The sequence below is a fragment of the Oenanthe melanoleuca genome, chromosome 8 (genome assembly GCF_029582105.1).
Source record: "Oenanthe melanoleuca isolate GR-GAL-2019-014 chromosome 8, OMel1.0, whole genome shotgun sequence".
Lineage (NCBI taxonomy): Eukaryota > Metazoa > Chordata > Aves > Passeriformes > Muscicapidae > Oenanthe > Oenanthe melanoleuca.
The window spans coordinates 2,474,634-2,495,165 of NC_079342.1; the positions used below are offsets into that span (position 1 = coordinate 2,474,634).

The 20,532-nt window shown below is 41.4% G+C and overlaps 1 protein-coding gene across 9 annotated transcripts in view; it reads right to left on the reverse strand.

The window, feature by feature from the left end:
• The window catches only part of NFIA (nuclear factor I A), a 198,512-nt gene that overhangs the window by 37,472 nt on the left and 140,508 nt on the right, over positions 1-20,532 (reverse strand). For 4 of the 9 annotated variants that reach the window (XM_056498187.1, XM_056498189.1, XM_056498190.1 and 1 more), the window contains 3 exons: positions 15,286-15,414; positions 3,278-3,456; positions 217-382 (listed from right to left, as the gene is read on the reverse strand). In XM_056498187.1, coding sequence (XP_056354162.1) covers positions 217-382; positions 3,278-3,456; positions 15,286-15,414 — 474 coding nt within the window. The remainder of the gene's footprint in view (positions 1-216; positions 383-3,277; positions 3,457-15,285; positions 15,415-20,532) is intronic. The other 5 variants (XM_056498193.1, XM_056498191.1, XM_056498188.1 and 2 more) reach the window with 3 other exon arrangements.

The following is a 20,532-nucleotide window of genomic DNA, read 5'->3' on the forward strand; positions in this document are numbered from 1 at the left end:
CCGAGCTCTGTGTCACAGCCTCGATCTCCCTCACACGTGGCTGTGTGAAATGCCAACCTAGGCAAAAATAAAACTGCAACCTGGAGCTAAGGCTTTCCCTGCTAACACAGAAGCAGCTCAGGGTTTTGTCCCTGGTGGAGAGCAGAGAGCTCTCCAGTCCTTATCCCTGCACAGCCGAGCGCCGTAGCCCTTGGGTCCCGCTGTGTCTGTACTTACTTGGAGAAGTGGGAGAGGTGGCCCCTCCTTCTGTTGATGTGGTTGGAGGTTTTGTGTCTGGCACTGGCAGAGGCACAGGCCTAGCCATTGGTGGCGGAGGTGGTGGTGGCAACATTGGGGTAGGAAGGAATGGATTGTGCACCTTGCCTTGGCTGCTACCATTGGGCTGCCGAAAAACAAGCAAACAGACAAAAAAAAAAAATTATGCTAAAAATCAGTTTCTAGGAACCTCCAGTAAAAACAACCTAGTTAAAAATTATGTGCAATACATTTACAGTTACTTGAAAGGCGGCAAAGAAAGTGCTGGCTCAAATTCTCCATGGACTTCAAGGAACTTTGTGTCAAACTCTGTGAACCTTGTGAAACTATGGAAAATCTGGCTTTTAAACACTTGTCCTATTAGCAGCTTGTCTGAACTGAGATTAAACTGTCCTGGAATAAATTCTACTCCTCTTTATATTTCCTGCAGCACTAACCCATGCTCAGTGAGAGGTGAAGCAGTATTTTTGACCCCTAAAATCCCCCAGTTTCTTGCCTCAGCTATACCCTCAGTATATCAGTGTCTAGGACTTGAGTGTAAATTTCTTAAAGATACTGCTCATTAAGAGAAAAAACAAGCCTTTTTGGTGGTCTTAAAAATCATGCTGATATCTCATTACAGGAAAATGAATGAGTGTATATTAAAATAAGTGGTCTCCCACATCCCTTTTGAGTTAGCAATAGTGTAGCTCTTGGTTCAGCTGCCATCAGGATCATATGGAGAAATCACTGAACTTAGAACAGCTTCATTTTACACACTGGGAGGAAAAACCACCCTCCCTTCAGTCTGGGATGTGGTCAGTCACAGGCTGAAGGGGATCAGCTATATGAGTGTGGTCTTTCAATTAATCACAGAAAAATGTGTCCATAAGTAAAAGTGTTTTCAAGTATCACAAAAACAGGAACCAGGCTTAGAAAAACATGCCAACCCTCCCCCCAGCTTATTAAGTTTACATTTTAAATGTAACCCAGCCTGGACACTTGAAAACCATACAGATAGATGCCAAATACCATTATAAAGAGAAAGTAGGACAGGCTGTGAATCAGGTGTTCCATTTTAGTGACAAAAATGATGAGATCATTTTCGACAGCACTCTACAAATTGATCTCACTGCAGCTCTTCTGGCACTGAACATTGGCTTTTCCATTGATGATAAAAGCTCAGCTTTAAGCACAGATCCATATTCTAAGTACTGCTAAAGAAAATAATATTTTAATTCCTGTTAGGGTTTCCATTAGCCTGAATTGCCTGGGACAAAATACTCATCCTGGCAAAACACTTGGGACTTTATTTTCATTTTACCTGCTTTGGCACTGACAAAAGGCCTTAAAGTCGTGGAGGTGCAAATCACACTTGTGCTGGAGCAAAAATGGTTCAGGGGATAAATAAGACTCAAGTTCATCTGCATTTAACTCATCAGCACTCCCACAGACTTCAAAGACTGCAGTTACTAGAGTTTGCAGCAAGAAGCAATCCTTCAGGGATATTTATTTTTCCAACATCCAGCACCTTTAATAAACTAATATATTAGTGACATCTCTCAAACACTATCTTGTCTCCCAATTAGGTCCCTTTCCTGCCAAGAAGACCCCTGCTGCCTGTTCATTGTGAGTGTGCTAACAGTTCATAATGCTGAATGGTTTGGGATAAATTAAGCAAATGAATACTCAAGGAAAAAGAAAAGCACTGTATTGATTTGTTGTCTAGACATAAATGTATCTGCTAACATATTGCAGACATTATTCAAAGCCAGGACTGGCTGGAATGAGTAGAGTCAGTTTTTCTGCTGGGGAAAGGAAAACACTGAGAACAATACAGCTTATTAAATAAGTGTAATAAATTAGATGCTAATAATTAAACTAATTCTCATTAACACTTTCAGTATGTCAGGAGAGAAGCAGTAATTTTGCCAGTTATTACTTCGTTGGCTGGAAAAAGTTACATGCATTACATTTCATGAAATATTCAGAGCATTATTTTAGATTTGATTTACATAAAATTTATAAATTCTGCATTCGTCCAGAATGCTATTTCAATAATAGCAAGATGATTCACTTTATTTGATTAAAAAAAAAAAGAAAATGGTTATTTGAAGCTTTGGAACTCTGCTTAATTTTTCATAGAGATAAGGGGAAAAGATAACTGCTTACAGAAATAACAAACCATAATAAACTGTACTTTTAACATCTTGAGTTCAAGTACTGGTCAACTTGATCTAAAGTGCTATAAGGCAGTATTTTTTTTTTTTAATGAACTTAGCTGATCTGAAACATCTGTTTCTCACCCTCCCTTTTCCTGCTCTTTCCCCCCCACTCTCCCCTGAACTTCAAAAATAATTAATAAAAATTATTCTGCCTTTGTATTTTGTTAACCCTGGTTCCACAAGGGTTACAACACATACAGCAGAGTCGTTTGTGGGGGGACCCAGCAGGTCACTGCAGCACCAGCTTCTCTGACACTTTAAGCTACTTTCACCACAATGTGGTCGAGTGGTTTTCTGGGGAGGTCTCTTGTTGTTTTTTAAAATACTTTTGCAGCACAGCATTCTTATTCTTATTCTTATTCTTATTCTTATTCTTATTCTTATTCTTATTCTTATTCTTATTCTTTCTTATTCTTATTCTTATCCTTATCCTTATTCTTATCCTTATTCTTATTCTTATATTCTTATCCTTATATTCTTATCCTTATATTCTTATTCTTATTCATTTTCTTATTCTTATATTCTTATTCTTATCCTTATTCTTATATTCTTATCCTTATATTCTTATTCTTATATTCTTATTCTTATTTTCTTATATTCTTATATTCTTATTCTTATTCTTATTATTTTCTTATTTTCTTATTCTTATTTTCTTATTCTTATGCTTATGCTTTTTCTTATTTTTGTTGTCCCTTCCACCAGCTATTCAAGGTGTGCTCCTGCAGGCGACATGCTGTTAAAACAACCCCATCAATCACCCCGTGGTTAATTTTTACAAAGGACAAACACTTCTGAAGAAAGAAAAACGGCTTCCTTACATTTAGGAACCCCACCTGTCCAGCCTGCTGACCAGCGTCGGGGCAGACAAGTTGGACAAACTCTTTCAGAGTCTCCTGAGGATGATAGCGGATTGCTGGGTGTGAGAAGTATGGCCCAGGCTGTTGAATAATGGGTGATGTTGGAAAATGAAGAGTCGATGGTGTTGCATGTGGACTTGCTATAGGAAAGAAAACAAAGACGTTATATAGAGTTTTGCCTCTGGAAAAATAAAACAGTTTAAAGCTCTTGTCTTTTTAAGTATCTTTTTGTTGTTGTTGCTGTTGGTTTGTTTTTAAATGTACAGTATTGTTTTATACACCAATTAATATATCAGACCACATTGTGTCCTACCCTCACTTCATCTAGATCCTGGAAGCAAATGGAGCCAGACAATGTGAAGGATTTTCTGTGTTTTTAGTGGACACGTAGAAAGGACTCAGCAGTCCTTTGTGAGAGTGAAAACTATTCATCACCTTAAGAGCAGGCCTCATCAATCAGGCAATAAAAAAATGTATTTGGGAGATTAGGGTTGATTTAATTGACATTTCATGTAACTTGGATTTGCACATATGAATCTATTTCACATTGTAGTATACATGGTTGATAATTTTAAAATGGTCTAACGCTTCTTGTTGTTGGGGTTGGCTTTTTTTTCCATCTCACTTCAGGAACATTTATTTTAAGTAACGTGTTTTCGTTTAATGAACATGCACAAAGTGGCGAGATCGTTTGGAAAATTACATTTACATTTCTCCTGAACAACGCTGGGCTCAAATCTTCAGCAAGCCCCCAGCTCACTCTCGGGGATGAAGTTTAATTTGGTGAATTTATGGGCCAACAAGCCAGCTGGAAAATGTTCTCCAGAGAAGGTGCAGAGGTGTGATGTGCACAAGCCCATTGGCAATGACTGATTTCACCCTCAGCTGATTTCAGCAGAACTACAAGTGCAGCTCCAGAGCCTTTTGCTCTCCTACATCATGTGACACCTTTGCCCAGTTCCTTGGCCTCCAAAATATATTGGGTTGGACTCTTGATACCCAACAGTGCTTTCCATTGTTAGTTGTCACCACGAGGTAGCTGCTGCTGCCACTTACAGTGCCATGAATTCTCCCTTTAAAATTGAGGATTCACTCTTCCTTCAGAATGACCAATTAATCTGGTTGCACACAAGCTCATCTGTAAATCTTTGTTTATTTCTCAACAAACACCCATTGTTGCTCCCTTGGCCTGTTACACTTTCAGGGGTGTCCAAGTGCAGAGATTGTGCTCGTACACTGCATATGACCAATTAGATAAAGGCAAAGCAAGGGAGGGAAAAATCCTACAGAAACTCAGGTGTTGGCTTGGAAGTAATTTAAATATACAAGAGGAGAAAAAAAAAAGAAAGCCTTTGGCACTTTTGGAAAAGTTAACTAAAATCAAACACAAATGAGCAAACATTCATTTCATGATGAATGTTATGAAAAACCTTCAGTTAAATGAAAGCTAAAATCAGCTTCTTACTCTTGTTCATTGCCAGTTTAATAATATGACACTTTATTAATAACTTTTTTCCTTAAGCATTATTAAACCATTAGCAAACTCAAGAGCCTGAAGATATGGATAAAACGTGAACTCAGAAACAGCAGCAAGGAAACTCCTGCATTTTCCTGTAAACATTCATTAAGGGTTGGCTGGGCAGCCCTTCTGTACGTGTCCTTTTCCACCACAGGATAGGAATTATTGCTCTGACAACACCACCAAAAAGAGCTGCACTCATGCCAGGGGTGCTGGTATGGGATGGATGTGAAACCCTTGTCCTTGCCATGAAAAGCTCCCCTGTATCCACATTAACCCCACAATTCTGCTCCCCTTGATTCTGCTGAAAATAGTCCCAACAGAAGGAGAAACATCACAGGTAGAGACAATGGGGGATTCCCTTCAGTGCTGTGAGTGACCACCATGGAGCAAATTATCACAATGGACAGGGAACTAAACAGTGCTCAAGGAGCCACCTCACCCCAAAATAATCCCCTGCCTTTGGCTGGTGCTGCTCTGAGCCCAACACCTCCATTCTACACACACACCTTCAGTCAGGTACATCCCAGCCAGCATTTTGTTCACTACAACAACATTTTTATTAGCCTACAGTATTTCTGTCTTCCTCCCTTTCTTTGCATCTGCTTTTGTATTTTCCCCCTTTCCTTGCGTGCCAGATGGAATATGAAGGATGAAGATAAAAGTGAGAAATGGACATTTATGTGACAAACATCTAATTAAGTAAGAAATAAATTGGAACTTCTGAAATATAAAAAGATAATTTCCTTTTAGTATCAGCTCTTTTAATACTATTTGAAATGGTTATGCAATTGCCCTGTCCTTTATACACATCTGGGAGCAAACTCATGTCTGTTTTTCTGCTGGGTGAAAAGGAGATTGAAATGCATCTCAAAGAAGAAGGAATAAAGAATTGTATCCAGGGAACATGTGGGAATTCAAAGCTAGGCCTGAGACAACACTGTATTTAGCTTTTCCAAAGCATGGCTCTTCATTTAATAATTTGATTTGCTCTAAGGAAGATGAAAGAAATGCTCAGTGGCATGTCAGGAGCAAGCCTTTCTCTGCTGGCTTGACCTCCTCAGCACGTCAGGGTGGAAAACAAAGTGGAAATTGTGTGTCAGGGACCTGCCCAAAGAGAGAGAGAAGGAAAGAAAAAGCAGAAATGCCCGACAATAATTCAGCAAGGCAAAGTGCTGCAAGGAGAAAGTGGATCCTCTTTGGAGCCTTGGCCAACTCCTCAGCCCATCTCCAAGGGCTTCCTGCTGGATCAGAAGGACTGGGGGAGGGAAACAAGAAAATTGGCATCATTCCCCAGGCTGTGACGTGCAGGGGTCGTTTTCTTCTCAGCATAAGAAGGAACGAGTGCAATAAGGATCTCCAAAGGTTTGTTTTTGCAGACTCTGACTAGGAAATAGCAAATTTCTCAAGTGCCAAAAGAAAGGGCTCTTTGATAAGAGGAGAAAAACCACTACTATTAAACTGATCAACATTACAAATGTGCCTGCCTGATACTAGAGAGAGGGAATTAAATGTGAAAGTCTAAAATCTGCTGGCCCAGACACAGACCATTACTCTGATAGCTGTGTTGTGGTCAGCAACTCTGGAGAGTGCAAAACTGGCCACTCCAACAAGTTCTGAGTGCAGAACACAACTGTGTTTCCAAATATAGGGGCCCTCACAAGCATTTTTAATCAGTTAAAGCACAAGGGGTAATGAAGCAGGTCATTATTTTCCCTGTTTGCCTCTAAAAAGGCCAAGGGTCCTTTCAGTCATGATTTTCAGACTTAATAAAAATGATAAAGTCTTTAATTCCTAAATCCACACCTACAGTGATGGAAATTACCCTGTGTAAGAGAAGAGGCTCTTATTGCTTCTGATGGGATATTACAAGTCTCAATCAGAGACTGTAAATTCTTTGAGATTTTCAAATGGAAGATAAAATAGGTCTTTGTCTATTATTTATTTACTTATTGACTTATTATTTATGTATCCCTAAGCAGCTCCATCCTGCCAAACCATATTTCTCCTGGCGTCTTTCAGCCTGTGACATTTATATTTTATTATTGACCTCAGTAAATGACATAAAATATGACTTCTACAATCTATGAAAAAATGTGCTCTCAAGATCAGAACTTCACATCTACCTGCTGTAGGTATGGAGGAGTTGGACTCTCTGGTGTTATGAAATCTGTTATTTTGTGTGGGGGTTGGAGGCAGGAGTTATCCCTCCATCTCAAGGCAAGCATAAATATTTCAAAGCACACATGATTCTAATTCCATTGAAGCTCGTCTGAAACATCCCAGACTTTTTATTGAAAATGAGATGATAATGTATGGTGGCCTGCAACAGATATACCAGTATTTTAAAACTGCTGCTATTGGGCCAAGTAATTATGCAGTACAGCTGTTGTGTGCTGCACTGGATTCCTCAGTGTTTTATGAGCTCGTGGTGCTGTGCAGCACAGGAGTCACAGGGTTTTTCAGAACCTTGAATTCAAACCTCTGATTATGCAGGCCTGTCGTGCCTTTCCCCCCTCTTGATTTGTAGTAACCAATACCCAAGTAAGTAGCCAATAAAATAAGCTGCAGCCATTGATTAGGTGAGCCCTGCACATGGCCTGAAGAAGAGCCAAAATTGGGAATTGTGTCCGAGGGAGTGATGAGATAATAAAGGATCAGTTAATTTGAAACAGGTTACAGTTTTCTTAAGATATTTAGGATCCTGGAACAAAGGAGCAGCTCCTAATAAAGAGTCCTTGCTCCTGGGGAGTGCTTGCTGACAGGGTGAAGGGACACCTACAGTGCTCAGACAGGTTTTCCACCAGCACAGCCCAACATATGGGGGCTCATATTGATCCATCCACCTCCCATCTCCTCCTCCAAAAACAGCCCTGCCAACCCCTTCAAGTGCACACGACTGGATGGAATTTCTTTCTTCCTGAAGTCTTTTGAAGTCTTTGAAAGGGTTATTTGGTGTTGCTCAGGAGAAGGTGTTATCACCCTGGGCTGTTCCAGGGAGAAGTGCTGGGAATCACAACCACTGCTCCTTCACAGGCACAAGGGCTGGCCCTTCAGCTGGATCAGGGCACAGTGCTCAGATACCTCCTCTGTAAAGTGATAATTAAGTTTACTAATACTTCATTAAACATTGATCAGCCTTCCTAGAAATAGTAACATTAGAACCATAATGAAACGGGATCGTTTTTTATCCGCTTGTTTTTCAGGCCATTATAATTGGCTTCATTACAATTAAGAAAGTATTTTCTGAAAAGTCATTTCCCTGAAAATGTTAGAGAACAGTTTGTTCTGCTAGCAACTTCCACGTCAGGCTTCTAAGTTGCTTTAACTCCCTGCGTGCTGCAAACTTTCTCCTGCCATTCCAGTGATGCCAGTTCAAATTATGCGAGATGGATCCCACCCTTTGTACCCCAAAGGTACTTATTCTCAAAATTGACCATATTAGAGGACTAATTGGCTGAGCCACCATGCTGGCTGATGTGAAATGCTTTCAAACACCATGAAACAGCTGTGTTTATCGGAAATATGAAGAGTGACTTTTTAATAAGGAGATCTGGCAATAATCCAAATTTGTTGAAAGGAACTTACACTTCTGTGTATAATACAATACAAGAGGTAAAGAATGGAAGCCTAAAACAATAGCTTTAAGCCCACAGATTTTGGTGATGAAAGCAGTTACCCAAACAAGAAGAAAAAAAAAATAATTAAGAAACTTGGGCTGGGATTTGCAGAGGTCCTGAGAGAATTCATTAACTGCTTTTGAATTTCAATGGGAGCTGCTTCCCTGTAACACTTTCAAAGGTTTCTGAAAGTCCCCATTTTTCTTACTGCCCATTAGGAACAGACTTTAGGGTGATACAAGTAGAGGAATTTCTTTCTCAGGTTGGCAAAACCTGCTTCACTGAGAAGCTGAGGGTAGGACTGACCAGTGCTAGGATGAGCCCTTGGAAGGGAATTCACATCCCTGGAAAACTTAGATATTTGTTAAGTCCCACAATGGTGCAAAGGGGCTGTTCAGTGACACGTTTGTCAGGTCCAAGGATGAGCTAAATGCAAACTGATCCCATCTCACATTCCCATTTGCAGTGCCAAAGGCTGGAGAACAAAAACAGGCTTTGCCCTCTGAGCATTGGTAAAATATAGGTATCACTCACTCCCACATTCTGTAGACAAACACAGATGAAAAATTTAAAATAGTACAGAAAGAGCTGACCAATGCCAGAGATAGTGAAACACCCTAGATAGGATGGATGGATGGAGGGTCTGCTCCTGTCCATGAACATCAAAGAGATGGGCTGAATTGCAGGCTGTCCATCTCTCAGCTCCAGAGGTCAAGTGCAGCTGGCCAGCTGAGCACTGCTGGCAAGAGCAGAGCCCTGGTATCTCCAGATCAGGGCTGGCTCTCAGCCCTTCTCTGCTGTTTGAGTGGTGCAAGGCACCTGGACCCCTTGTTCAGAAACACTCTTGCTGTTAAGAAATCTTGCAGTAGCAAGTGGGAGGCAGGAGGACATTTTGCCAGGGCCCAGGGAGCTCCTAGCAAAAGGCAAATATGCTCAGGGCTGTGTCTGAGCCCAGGGTTTATTGGTGTACTCTGGGCTGCTGAGTATTACAGGCTGCTTTTGAAAACCTGTAGAGCTGAACTGAGCACTGGTTCCAGATTCTGGCACGGGCAGGGGGCCAGTTAAGTTAGCTATTTCCAGCAGAATGTTTTATTAAAACATGTCAGAATTCTGCTGCCTTTGGATACTATAGAATTGATTACAGTGGGACAGAAATAAAAATCAGACCTATAGAAAGCACTCCTTCCTTCCAAGACTACAGCTAGAGGTCAAAGAGGCTTTAATTCAACATATTTGTAGAATTCCTGCCTGGCATCAAATGCTGTCAACTTCTGCATATTATTATTACTTTTAATACACATGATGCATTCTCATATATTCTCATCATAAGATAAAAACTACTGCTAGGAGAATATATCATGTCTTTCTTGTAATGAAATGCAGTTGATAAGTTTACAATAGAAATGTAAATTCTCTTAAAAACTACAACCTTTATGTGTGTGATGATATAATTCTGCTTTGATACTAAAAAGGGCATGGTAATGGAATCTGTGACTTTGGAGTGATATATTGCTGTTAAGTTAATAGGACTCCACATTCCCATTTCTAATATCAGTGTTTTTCCTCCCTTTCATTCTGTAGATGGTAAGCTGATACTACATAAACATTGTTAAAGCTATAGTTCCACGCTACAGTAATTCACTTAACTTTAACATGATTTATGGTTCTGTCAATAGAGGAGGTTGAAAATCCAGAGCTCTGATGCTTAAACATGGGTTCCATATTTAAAGCAATAATGTGCTTTTTGTGTGTGTCTGAAGCTAGAAGAATTTAGCATAAAGCAGAGATAAAAATATTATAGTTCACTGCACTGTTTAAAGCATATAGTTTAACTCCATGGATACATCAAAGAGAGCAGAGGAACCAAACACAGCATCAGGAAAAGCATGGGCAAAATACTCTGTTCCTGCAGCACTTTATTTTTATATTATTTTTTAGGGATGCATGAAATCCTATTAGTATTTTTAATACTCCCCTCCCCCCCCCCCTTTTTTTTTTTTTTTTTTTTTTTTAATTCATTCTTTTGCTCAGTTAGATCAGCTCCTTTTGTCAGGATGAGTTTAAATCTGGGTCCACCGTGTTAATCACCCCTCTTTCTTCTTTCTGGCACTTCCCCTCCAGGCATTTTGCCTCTTTAGGAGATTAAGCGACCAAGTCATCTTGTTGCTCTAACATGTCCTCACTGGAGCAACATATTAACACAACTCCTCTGCAAAAGAGCCCTCTTTACAAGTTTGCTGCAGGGATGACAAATTAACCCAGCATGGTGTCCCACACATCTATCTCAGTACAAATTATTAGTGTAATAGAGGTTTTAGTTATGCATTTATCTAGTAATTATTGAACGAAGCTGAGCAATCGTGGCCCTTTATGAGGCCAGCTCGGTGGGTGGTCTTACAGTTAATTTAGGATAGGACTGTCTAAGCAGCTCACTCACACACAAATTAGCTGAACAGCCTGCTCCTTTAAATATTTCCTATGTCACAGGCTAACTCTTGACAATACAACAAAGGTAGAGTTTTAATTACACGGTCGCTGACTTTTGTTTAGCTGGAGATTTAACCCTTTGCAGGCTCCCTCCCTGCCCAGGCTGAGGCAGTTTGGGGTTTGTGTCATGGCTAATGACCTTGAGGCCATCTGTTGGGAAACTGCTTTTCCTCCAGCACCAGGTTACTCCAAAGTGAGTGCAGAAAATCAAAATCTTCCCCTGCTCAGTCAGCTGCACTGACATTGCAGACTGGTAATGTAAACTGGTCTGATGGTCAGTGATGTGCTGTTTATGCCTCCTCTTCCTCACCCTTTGGTGTGGCTCTCTTGGCTCCCTGACATCACCACCCTTGCTCTGAGGTGTCTGTGACAAGCTGCACTGGGTTGTTTTTGTCAGAATTCAGAGGGAAGTGGAAGGTGACACCACGGTGTGCCAGCTGACAGCATCAAGGGGCAGCCACAGAGACTCGTACAGAACAGGACATTACAAAATGTCTTTTATAATGTACACCAGGAACCATCACTTTGATTCACTTGGAGCTGGCTGACAGGACAGGCACCAGGACTTTGGTGACCCAGTGGAGGATTTTGATAGAGAAGGACACAGTATCTTTCCAGATATGTGACATAAAGGTTTTGCCACTTTGGCATGAACAGAGAGTACTGTGCTGCAGCTTTTCCCTGGCAGGCCTTGTCCTGACAAAAGTCTAAGTGGCAATGGTAATTATGGAGGAAATTAATATAATGGAAACCAGTCCACTAGTTGACTTTCATCCCTTCTTCTCACACACCCCCTTCCTTGGGTTCTTGCCTTGGTGCTCTATTTCTTGCTTCTTGTAATTGTGTTCCTCCTTCATTTATCTTCCTAACACACCATCTCATTGTTATTTTTTTTTCTTTCCTTGCCTTTTCTTCCTTGCATTTTTGGCTTGCAGGACCCACACTGTCATATTCTGTGGGAATGCTTGAATGCTCTGCAGCACAGACTGCTGTGCATCCTGGCTTTACAAGATCGTGGTCAATTTAATGTTTCAGCCAGCTCCAAAGTCACCAGAGTGTAAGTAGCAATACATGGAAGCCTAAAACCACTCCTGTAAATACTGCTGTCACCCATAGTATTTAAATCCTTCACTGTCTGGTGAGGAGTTCAAGTGGTCTGGGAAGCTTTGTGAGATGCCAGCAACCCACAATGGCTTTGCAGTGCTGGAGTGCTGTGGTGAGCTGTGCTGACCACCAAATAATCTCATCTGCAGGTAACAAAAGTATGCCTGAGTTGGAGAGAGATTTGGCTGCTCGAATTAAATAAATTCTAAAACTGATAGTGATGCTAAAGCCACCCTATAGGTGATCAATTTACCATCTGCCAGACACTGAATCCTAACCACACTGGTCCAGAGAAGACATATGGTGCATTCATAGAGTCATGCCCAAAAAACTGCCATCATCAAGTGAGGCTCCATGAATCACTTTGCTAGCTTATCACCAAAGAAACTTGGATCTTGCCACCATCTGTTGGAAGCACTGAGGAGTCACTGAAGCATTGGCATCCCTGTGCCAGCACTCGCTGCACATCTGGTCTGCTGGTCAGCCAGCTCAGATCCTCTCTCCTGGCCACTGCCCAGCTGGGCCTGTGCACACAGCCTTCCACAGCACAGCACATCCAGGCAATTCCATGGCAGCAGAGGTTTGCCAACTGGTTCACTGGGTGGAGCACCTTACAGCTCAGAAATCCTCTCGAGGATCTTACTGCTCCTCCAAGGAAATTTTGTTTCCAAAATGACCCATTGTGGGGATCACAGGGAAGGGCACTCAGCGCCCTGGGACACCCCAGACGTGCAGTGTATTCCAAGGGATGTTTGGAAGCGTGTGAAAGATTGGGGAATATTCCCAAGAAGCTATAGATCACTGGTTGTCAATGACAACACCTGCCACGAAGAGTCTACAGCTTCTTCTCTGCTGTCTATTTTGATCATGCTTTACAAATGCATCTCATACACACATCCAAGTGATAAACTTGCACATACGAACATGAGAAGGAGATGGAACCTCCCTGTGATCGTGGTGTTGGCTGAGGAGCTTACTCTGATGGTGACCTACTTACTCACAACTCCCCTTGCTCTGAAATCTCTCTGCAGAATGGAGATTAAACCCTGCTCTCTGTTTTCCAAAGACCCCTTGGAATGACCTGCCCCTGACCATTTACATAATGCACCTGTGTCCAGAGGGAATTTAGCCTGAGTGTGCTGTACCATCATTTCTGCAGAGGCACAACTCCCAGTAACTGGTGGAAGTGAATCTCTCAATTATATCCTCTTATATGACAGCATTATACTCTTTATGTTGCCACTTCTGATACCTGAAAAGCTTCTCTCTTCTGCTTACTGTCCCTAAAGTACGCCGGAGGCGATGGGATAAAGAACAAAGCTGGATTTGCAGAAAATAATCCATCTCAGTATATCTCCCTTTACTAACAGAATGATTGTTGCAGCAGGGAAATAAACACAGCCAGTGTGCTGTGGAAGAAGAATACTGAGGAGGAATGTCCCAAAAGAACAAAGAATGAAGTCTGGGACAAGGTTTTTTCAGGATGATGGCACTTCAAGAAAGCATGGATGGATTCAGAGGGATTTTTTTTCCTGAAAGTCAGGGAGACCTTGTTTGTGAAGGAGCATAAAATAGAAGATGCTTCTAAATGATGTTGCAGAAGAACAGTTTTGGTTAACTTGTTAGGAACCACGATGATTAAAAGCTGTGTTGCTTCTTTATGGAGTTAGTAAAGAGCATCTCCTTCCAAACAAACAGAATTTGGAACTGTAATATTTCTATTTGCTTTTCTGGCTCCCATTGAATGTTCTTCTCACGTAGCCAATGGAAATCCCTCAGTGCACAGAAAAAGTCTTGTGAAAACAGACTGTAGATGAGATTTAAACAAGGCCTCACCACTGAGACATTTCCTCTCTCAACCACACAAGAATCCAAAGCACAGAGGGTCTAAACAGGGGCAGACAAAGGCAGTCAATGATCTTAAAAAATTAGTGTGAGGTAAAACACAGCTAAATAAAGAAAGGCCTATTAACTAATCAATCAACAACTGAAATCTAAAAGGCTGGACTTCTAAAAGACAGGAATTGGGAGTCAGCTGATGTGCACTGAATAGAATGTTAATGGAAGCTTCATATTATTCATACTTGTATCACCAATTATCAAGGCTTTTAAAAGAGGACATATTTGCCAGACAGCTGAGATCCAAATTTCAAGGGAAATCTCTATAGAGCTTAGATGCCTAAATATCTTCTAAGGATGTAGGTGTATGTCTAAGGGTAGTAAGTAATTTTTATGGATTAACCACAACAAATCAAACTACAATAAGCAGATTTAACAAAGCACAAAATCTCCTGAAGTGCAAGTCTGACCTTGCTTCAACTTTGTGCAACTCCACCATTTCTCACCACATCACCTGGATGTGCAGACAAAGAGGCTCCTCCTGGTTTATGCTGCCCTCAGTAAAACCACACTGATGCCAAACAGACACTTCCAAATAATTTCTAGGATGAATTGCTAATATGCCTTATTATGCTTCACCATTCGACCAATTCCTTAATAATCTTCTCTAAATGAGACAAAATTTCATAGCAGAAAGAAACATGTCACAAGCATTCATTCCTATTTTTATATCTTCCAAAGAGGTTTGTAAGAGGATTCATTCATTTGTGTCTCTTACTATGCCCAAGTGAGTTCCTTTTCAAACGTGAACTCAATACTGCATTTCGTTTTCTAGGCTAAATGCAAATGCATCTTTCTAACAAAAATATATAAACACATCTAGACCCAGAGGACACTTCTTTTACTTGGAAAAGTCAGTCAGAAGAGTACTGGGAAGGAAACCAGCCAAAGTATTGCAGGAACCAACTTCAAAGGAGTCCCCTAACAAGGCACACTGACACCAGCAGCACAAGAATAAATGACTGGCAGAAGGAAATCCACGGAGCTGGAAGACAGGCGTGGGTCACAAGTGATGGATGGGTCCCTGTCTCGAGCACTTGGACCGAGTCAACGTGATGGATGGCCACAAGCAGAAGACACCTCCCTGCAACACCTTCTGTCCCTTTCCCCACCCTCTTCCAACAAAACCCCAAGGCCCCAGAAACGTTTCCACCTCGAGTGGTCGCCAGGAGCTTTCCCAAAAGCAGCCCAGCCCTATCAGAAGCATCCTGTGGACACCTAGGCCCTGCTGGGTGTGAAGCTCTGAGCTCAGCCCTCCTGGGCAGTCACAGGAGGCGATGGCTTTCCTTGCAGTGCCGTGGCAGCCCCTGGATGCCTGGGGCTCTCGGGAAGGGCCTCACCTCTGGGTCCTGTAATGACAGGTCGATGGTGCTGTGTGAAAGCCGTTCCAAGGGAGGAGGTCTGCGAAGGCGAGGGACTGCTGAAACCAGACTTCTCTGACTTCTTTAATGTAGTTGGCGATGGCATTCCTGGCAAGAATGATTGATAAGTGCAATTTAATAATGCTAGGTCATGGAACGACAGCCTATGCATTGTGAAAGGGGGTGCAGAAGCAGCTAGACACACTTAAAGGACAAATGAAATGCAACACAACAGCAAGCTGAAAGCTCACTTTTATTTGTGGATTGGTTTTTTGTTTCTTTTTTTTTTTTTCCCAAGGCAGAAGCAGCCATGGTTTGCTCTGAGCCATGAGTACTAAAAGGCAGCCATATTTTTCTTATAAATCTGAAAAACGGGTAAGATGCAGCTTATTATTGCTACTGAAACCTACTCTGCTTTATTTTTAGAAATCTGTAATAGCTGGAGCATTTGGATTTTTACAGTTTTTTTATGAGTTCTGTCTTTCACTCCTTGGTTTAGTAGATTATTGCAAATGGATCTTTTAAATGTGCCGCACGACTCAAGGCACGACTATAGAATGGAGTTCTCTGAGTTCAAACTCTTCCTCCCCTCACTCTCTTGACTTCAAAGGTATTTGAAAGTTACATTTTCAAATATTTTTTTAAAGGGCGAATGGTATTTATGTCCTGATATTAGAAGCCACACTGGAATTATTTCAGAGTTGTTGTAATGTCCTTGAACTGCATCAAAGTCTCCCAATGAAATCAGAGTTAAGTTGTCACTGGGTGAAACCTCTGCAGTGGACAGGCAGAAATGGTGTGGTACTCATCTGACTGCTTTGGCATGCAGGGTAAGAATAACTCCTGTTCATGCCATAATAAGGCTGTGGTATAAAAAAATTAATGAAATGAACACATTGCAACAGGCTTTTAAAACCTGAGCCTTTCCTGTGTATGGTAGTTGCTTGGATGAAAGAATTTTACAGCATATAAATGAAAAATTTGTTTGTACTAGCCTATATTATTACAGTTCTGGATGCATCTAGGTATTCTGATTATCAGAATGTATCCTGAAAACTCAAAATTTCCAGTACATACAGCCCATCAGGCATTCTGCATATCCACAGGGATATAGCAAAACAAAGGTGGATGTTTCAGGTGGAAAAGCAAAATAACAGGTAATGTGCAAGTTGAACTTCTACTAGCAAAGTAATTTAATTTTATTTCCAACTCTGTGTTTTATAGTATTTAATTGTTAAAAAAGTAAAGAGAGAGGCCTGGACAAGATTATCTCTGGGCTATATTATTAACTTTATATTTAATAAGACTAGTTTTATAGTCCCTGGGATGTTGATTGCAATATGCAGGAGCCTTCTTGTACTTTATACTCTGCACTGCTGAGTCTTAATGGTTTCAGTGAGGTTTTGGAGTTCATATTTCTGTAAGTTAAATAAAGTAAGGGAATGGTTTGAGTTCCAGTGTTGTTGCAGCTTTCTGCCTCGAAACTTGTTTGCTACAGGGTTTGCTGTTATGGTGGCTTTTTCCTCATAGCAGGAAAAGGTTACAGATTTAACCTTTTAAAAATCAAAGCTTAGAACTGACTGTTGCAAGAAAAATATTGGGTCGGGGTTTCTTAAGAAAATTTTCTTGTGGTCTTAGGGACTGTGGAGTAGGAACAAATGCAAAGATTGGTTCAGTTTTGGGGGAAGAGACAAAAGGAGATTGAACTGAGGTGTTCCAGTGAAATATTCCAGCGCAGCCTGCTGAATTTCTGCTCCAATGGGATGTAACTCAGTCGTGGCATGTCCATATCCAGGACAAGGACACTCAGAGGAATTAACAGTGCTGCTGACCCAGATTTCCCTGTGATGGAAGAACTGGGGATGGAAACACCAAAGGAGTGTCAACCCCAGCCCTAAGTGCAAAATCCTACAGACAGTCCAAGTGGATTTTATGCACAGGGAAGGTCACTAAAATTTTCCAGGGTGGGAGCTGCACCAAGAGCAAGGTTGTGCAGACCATGAGCAGGGGCCCAGGTGGGACATGAATTACCTGAGCCCTGGGCAGGTGACAGAGGCCAGGGGAGAAGTGAGATCTCAACTCTATGGCTCGGGAGCTCCCTGCTTTCCCTGGCTACAAACCCTCTTCAGGGTTATGGCAAAGATAATAAAGCTTCTAAAAAAATGAAACAGCTTTTCTTTTACCCTTGAGTTAAAAAAAAAAGCCCTGCAGGACTCATCTCTAAACCACAGCAGGGAGAAGGGGCAGAGGCAGTGGAAAATGGTTTAAAGCTGCAGCAAGTTCTTGTGATTGTGTCCAAACACTGGAACTTGAGGAGCTACAAAGAGGCTGATGAATGACCTTGAGTGTGGCAATGCTGAGCAGTGTCATGTTCATATGGGGATGGGTTTTGTAAGGTCGAGGCAGAGGCTTTCATGTGAAAATAGAGATTTTAGTGTAACCCTATGCAGGGAAATTGGGTAGAAAAACAAACTGAAGGGCTGATAATTGGTTGCTACTTTTTGCTCTATTTGTTTGTTATCGTTCTGATTGCCATTATTATCACAAGTTTGGTTCATTTATTTATTTTTTTTCCCAGGGTATTTTGAAATGTATTGGTTTGGAACAGTCCAACTATACCATGTTTTTGTTTTGTTTGGGGTTTGTAATGACACATTTTATTTTGAGTGATCACATCCATCAGATCTCAAGAAAAAAATGGCTGCTTCCTAGTTCAGAAGAATATGCAAACAGGAGCTTAATTACATCACTTAATATTGACCAAGAGAAAGAAGAAGATGAGCTTGCCAGCTCATTTCCAAAGCATGTTTTGTCCTTTAAGAGGGGAGGGTATGACAGAAAGTTAGGCAGTGCAAAGCAATTAGCATCATTCACATTTTATGTTGCGCTAGCATGGTGCTCTAGCAGCAAAATTCAAACATTCTTTGAATGGGTTAATAAAAGAAGAAATACAGTCGGCATGCAAGAAAAAGGTTTCCAAGAACAAGCCAAAATATGTCCCATTCTTCTAAATTTATCACAGCCATGTCACATTATCCTTGAGACTGCCAGGAATGTCAATTTTTTTGCAATTTAAAAAAAATATCTCATTTAGCACCATATGTTTGGTTAATGTGCCTGATATATCCTGCGTATTCTTTAGTCCATCCAATTCTAATACTCATTTTCTTTATTTTTTTTTTTTCTTCTCCCCTTGCTAAGCCATATGTTACAATGCTGGTCATTCTATTGAAGCTCCTTTTGGGAGCTGTTTAATCACCCAGGAAAAACTTTGAATTCTATAAGTCTCACTTAGGTGAGCAGTCTCAACACTTGAGTTAATTGTAGGTGCCTGGTGCCTATGAAAATCAGGCCACCTCTGAGGTGGCACAGTGTATATCCACTGTGAGGAAGGAACTAAAAGTAGATGGCTAAATATTGAATTAGGTGTTTAATTTCTGGCACCCACGTTTGAGACTCTTGGCTAGTTTTAAGGGTCTTCTGCTCCATACCTAATGAGTTTTAACACATTTAGCGGCCCCTAGTCTGCAGGGCCCCTCCTGTGCTGCTCAGGGATGCAGGAAATTAAAAAGTGAAGGCTGGAGGTGGTAGCTTGGGGATGCATCCCGGGAGGATGGCGCTGCCTTGCACGGCTTTCCTCAGCATTGGTCCCGGGGGCCAGCGATTACTGGGGACCACTGCGCTGGAGACCAGGCTGCAGCACTTCACAGGAGCCTGAGGAAGGGGCAGTGCCAGCTCTAAGGACACCTCTGAGCCCCTGCTCTCCTCTCTCTGCTCCCTGGAGCAGGGCAGCAGCAAATTACCATCTCCCCCAGCCCGTCTCAGCTGCGCTGGCCGGTGGAGAGGGAACGCAGCCAAGGATCCTCCCCGTTCCTGCCTCTTTCCATCCATCTGCTCTGAGCAAGGAATAAACAAGAACAGCCAGAACACAACGGCTGGGTAACCCAGGTGGGGGTTAAAAGTGTTCCTGACTATTCTGTGGATAGGACTCTTGTCCAAATCACAGTCACACCTGGCACTTTTAGGAAGCACAGCTTTCAGAATCCAGGTCTGAGTCTCCTCTGAATGTTATTTAGAGTGAGACAGAAGAAAATCAGACTTTGTCTGTTTTCATCTTATGGCAGCTTTTAACTACAGAATAAATGGAGAAGTTAATTGCTAAATAAAAGAAGAAAATAAAGGGATTTGTGGCATAAAACGCAGATGGAAGCTTGAGTGGGTGTGCTACTTTAACTTACTGTACTTGTGTTCATGTGATTCTATATGTATGCCAAACATACATGGTCTGAGCCTGCTCCCATTAACATAAATCTGCTTTATTCACTGGACAGAGGGAACCTGATCAAAGACCATGATGGTGCTAAATGGAACAAGATGTGTACTTTCGTATTTTTTTCCAAAAGGAAATATTAATTTGACATCGGTTTTTCAGTTGAGAAGAATTTTAATTGCAGTACACAATAAGCAGAAAATTCAGACAACAATAATCTTGAAACTGTTAGCAGCATTATATTTCTATCAAGGAATTTGTGTGCTTTTTCAACATTAGAGCTTTCTGAATTTTCATTAATTTGGCATTTCCCTAAACACACGAGTTATTATTTTGTTCATTCCACATCATGCATCACACCCTTCTGCTCAAATGCATAATGCAAGCGCAAATGGGATCCTTGTCCTTGGGAGACTCTGGTTACTGGAGCCATTGGATGTTGAAGTCCCGCAGAAAGACTTTCCAAAACTCTGCACTTCGCAAACCTCCAGCCCAAGTTTAATCAGTGAGTGCACGGGAAAACTTCGTGTTCCTCATCTTGTGAGGGGCACTGGAGCATTGTGGTGGGTTTAATTCCTCTACCTCCTTATGTTTGCCAGTACTAGAAACGCACCACGTAAGAGTCTTCCTTGAGTACAGCTAAAGGTCTTCACATGTTCATGTATGAGGCTGATATATATTTAAATGGACCAGAAAATGATGCGTGAGAATAGAATGCACAAATCCTCCCCAGAACAAACAAGCATCTGCAAACCTCTTTTCCAGGTACCTACCACGTGCCTTACTAAAAAATCAGGAGTAACTCTGATGGAGTGAACGGAGTCACAGCAAGAGAACAATCCCCCTTCTCTCCAAATCCACACCTCAAAATCCATCCAATTTCACTTGATTAATTACTGACATTATTCTACCTGCACACATCTCACAACAACTCCATCTCTTGTTAGCTGCATTGG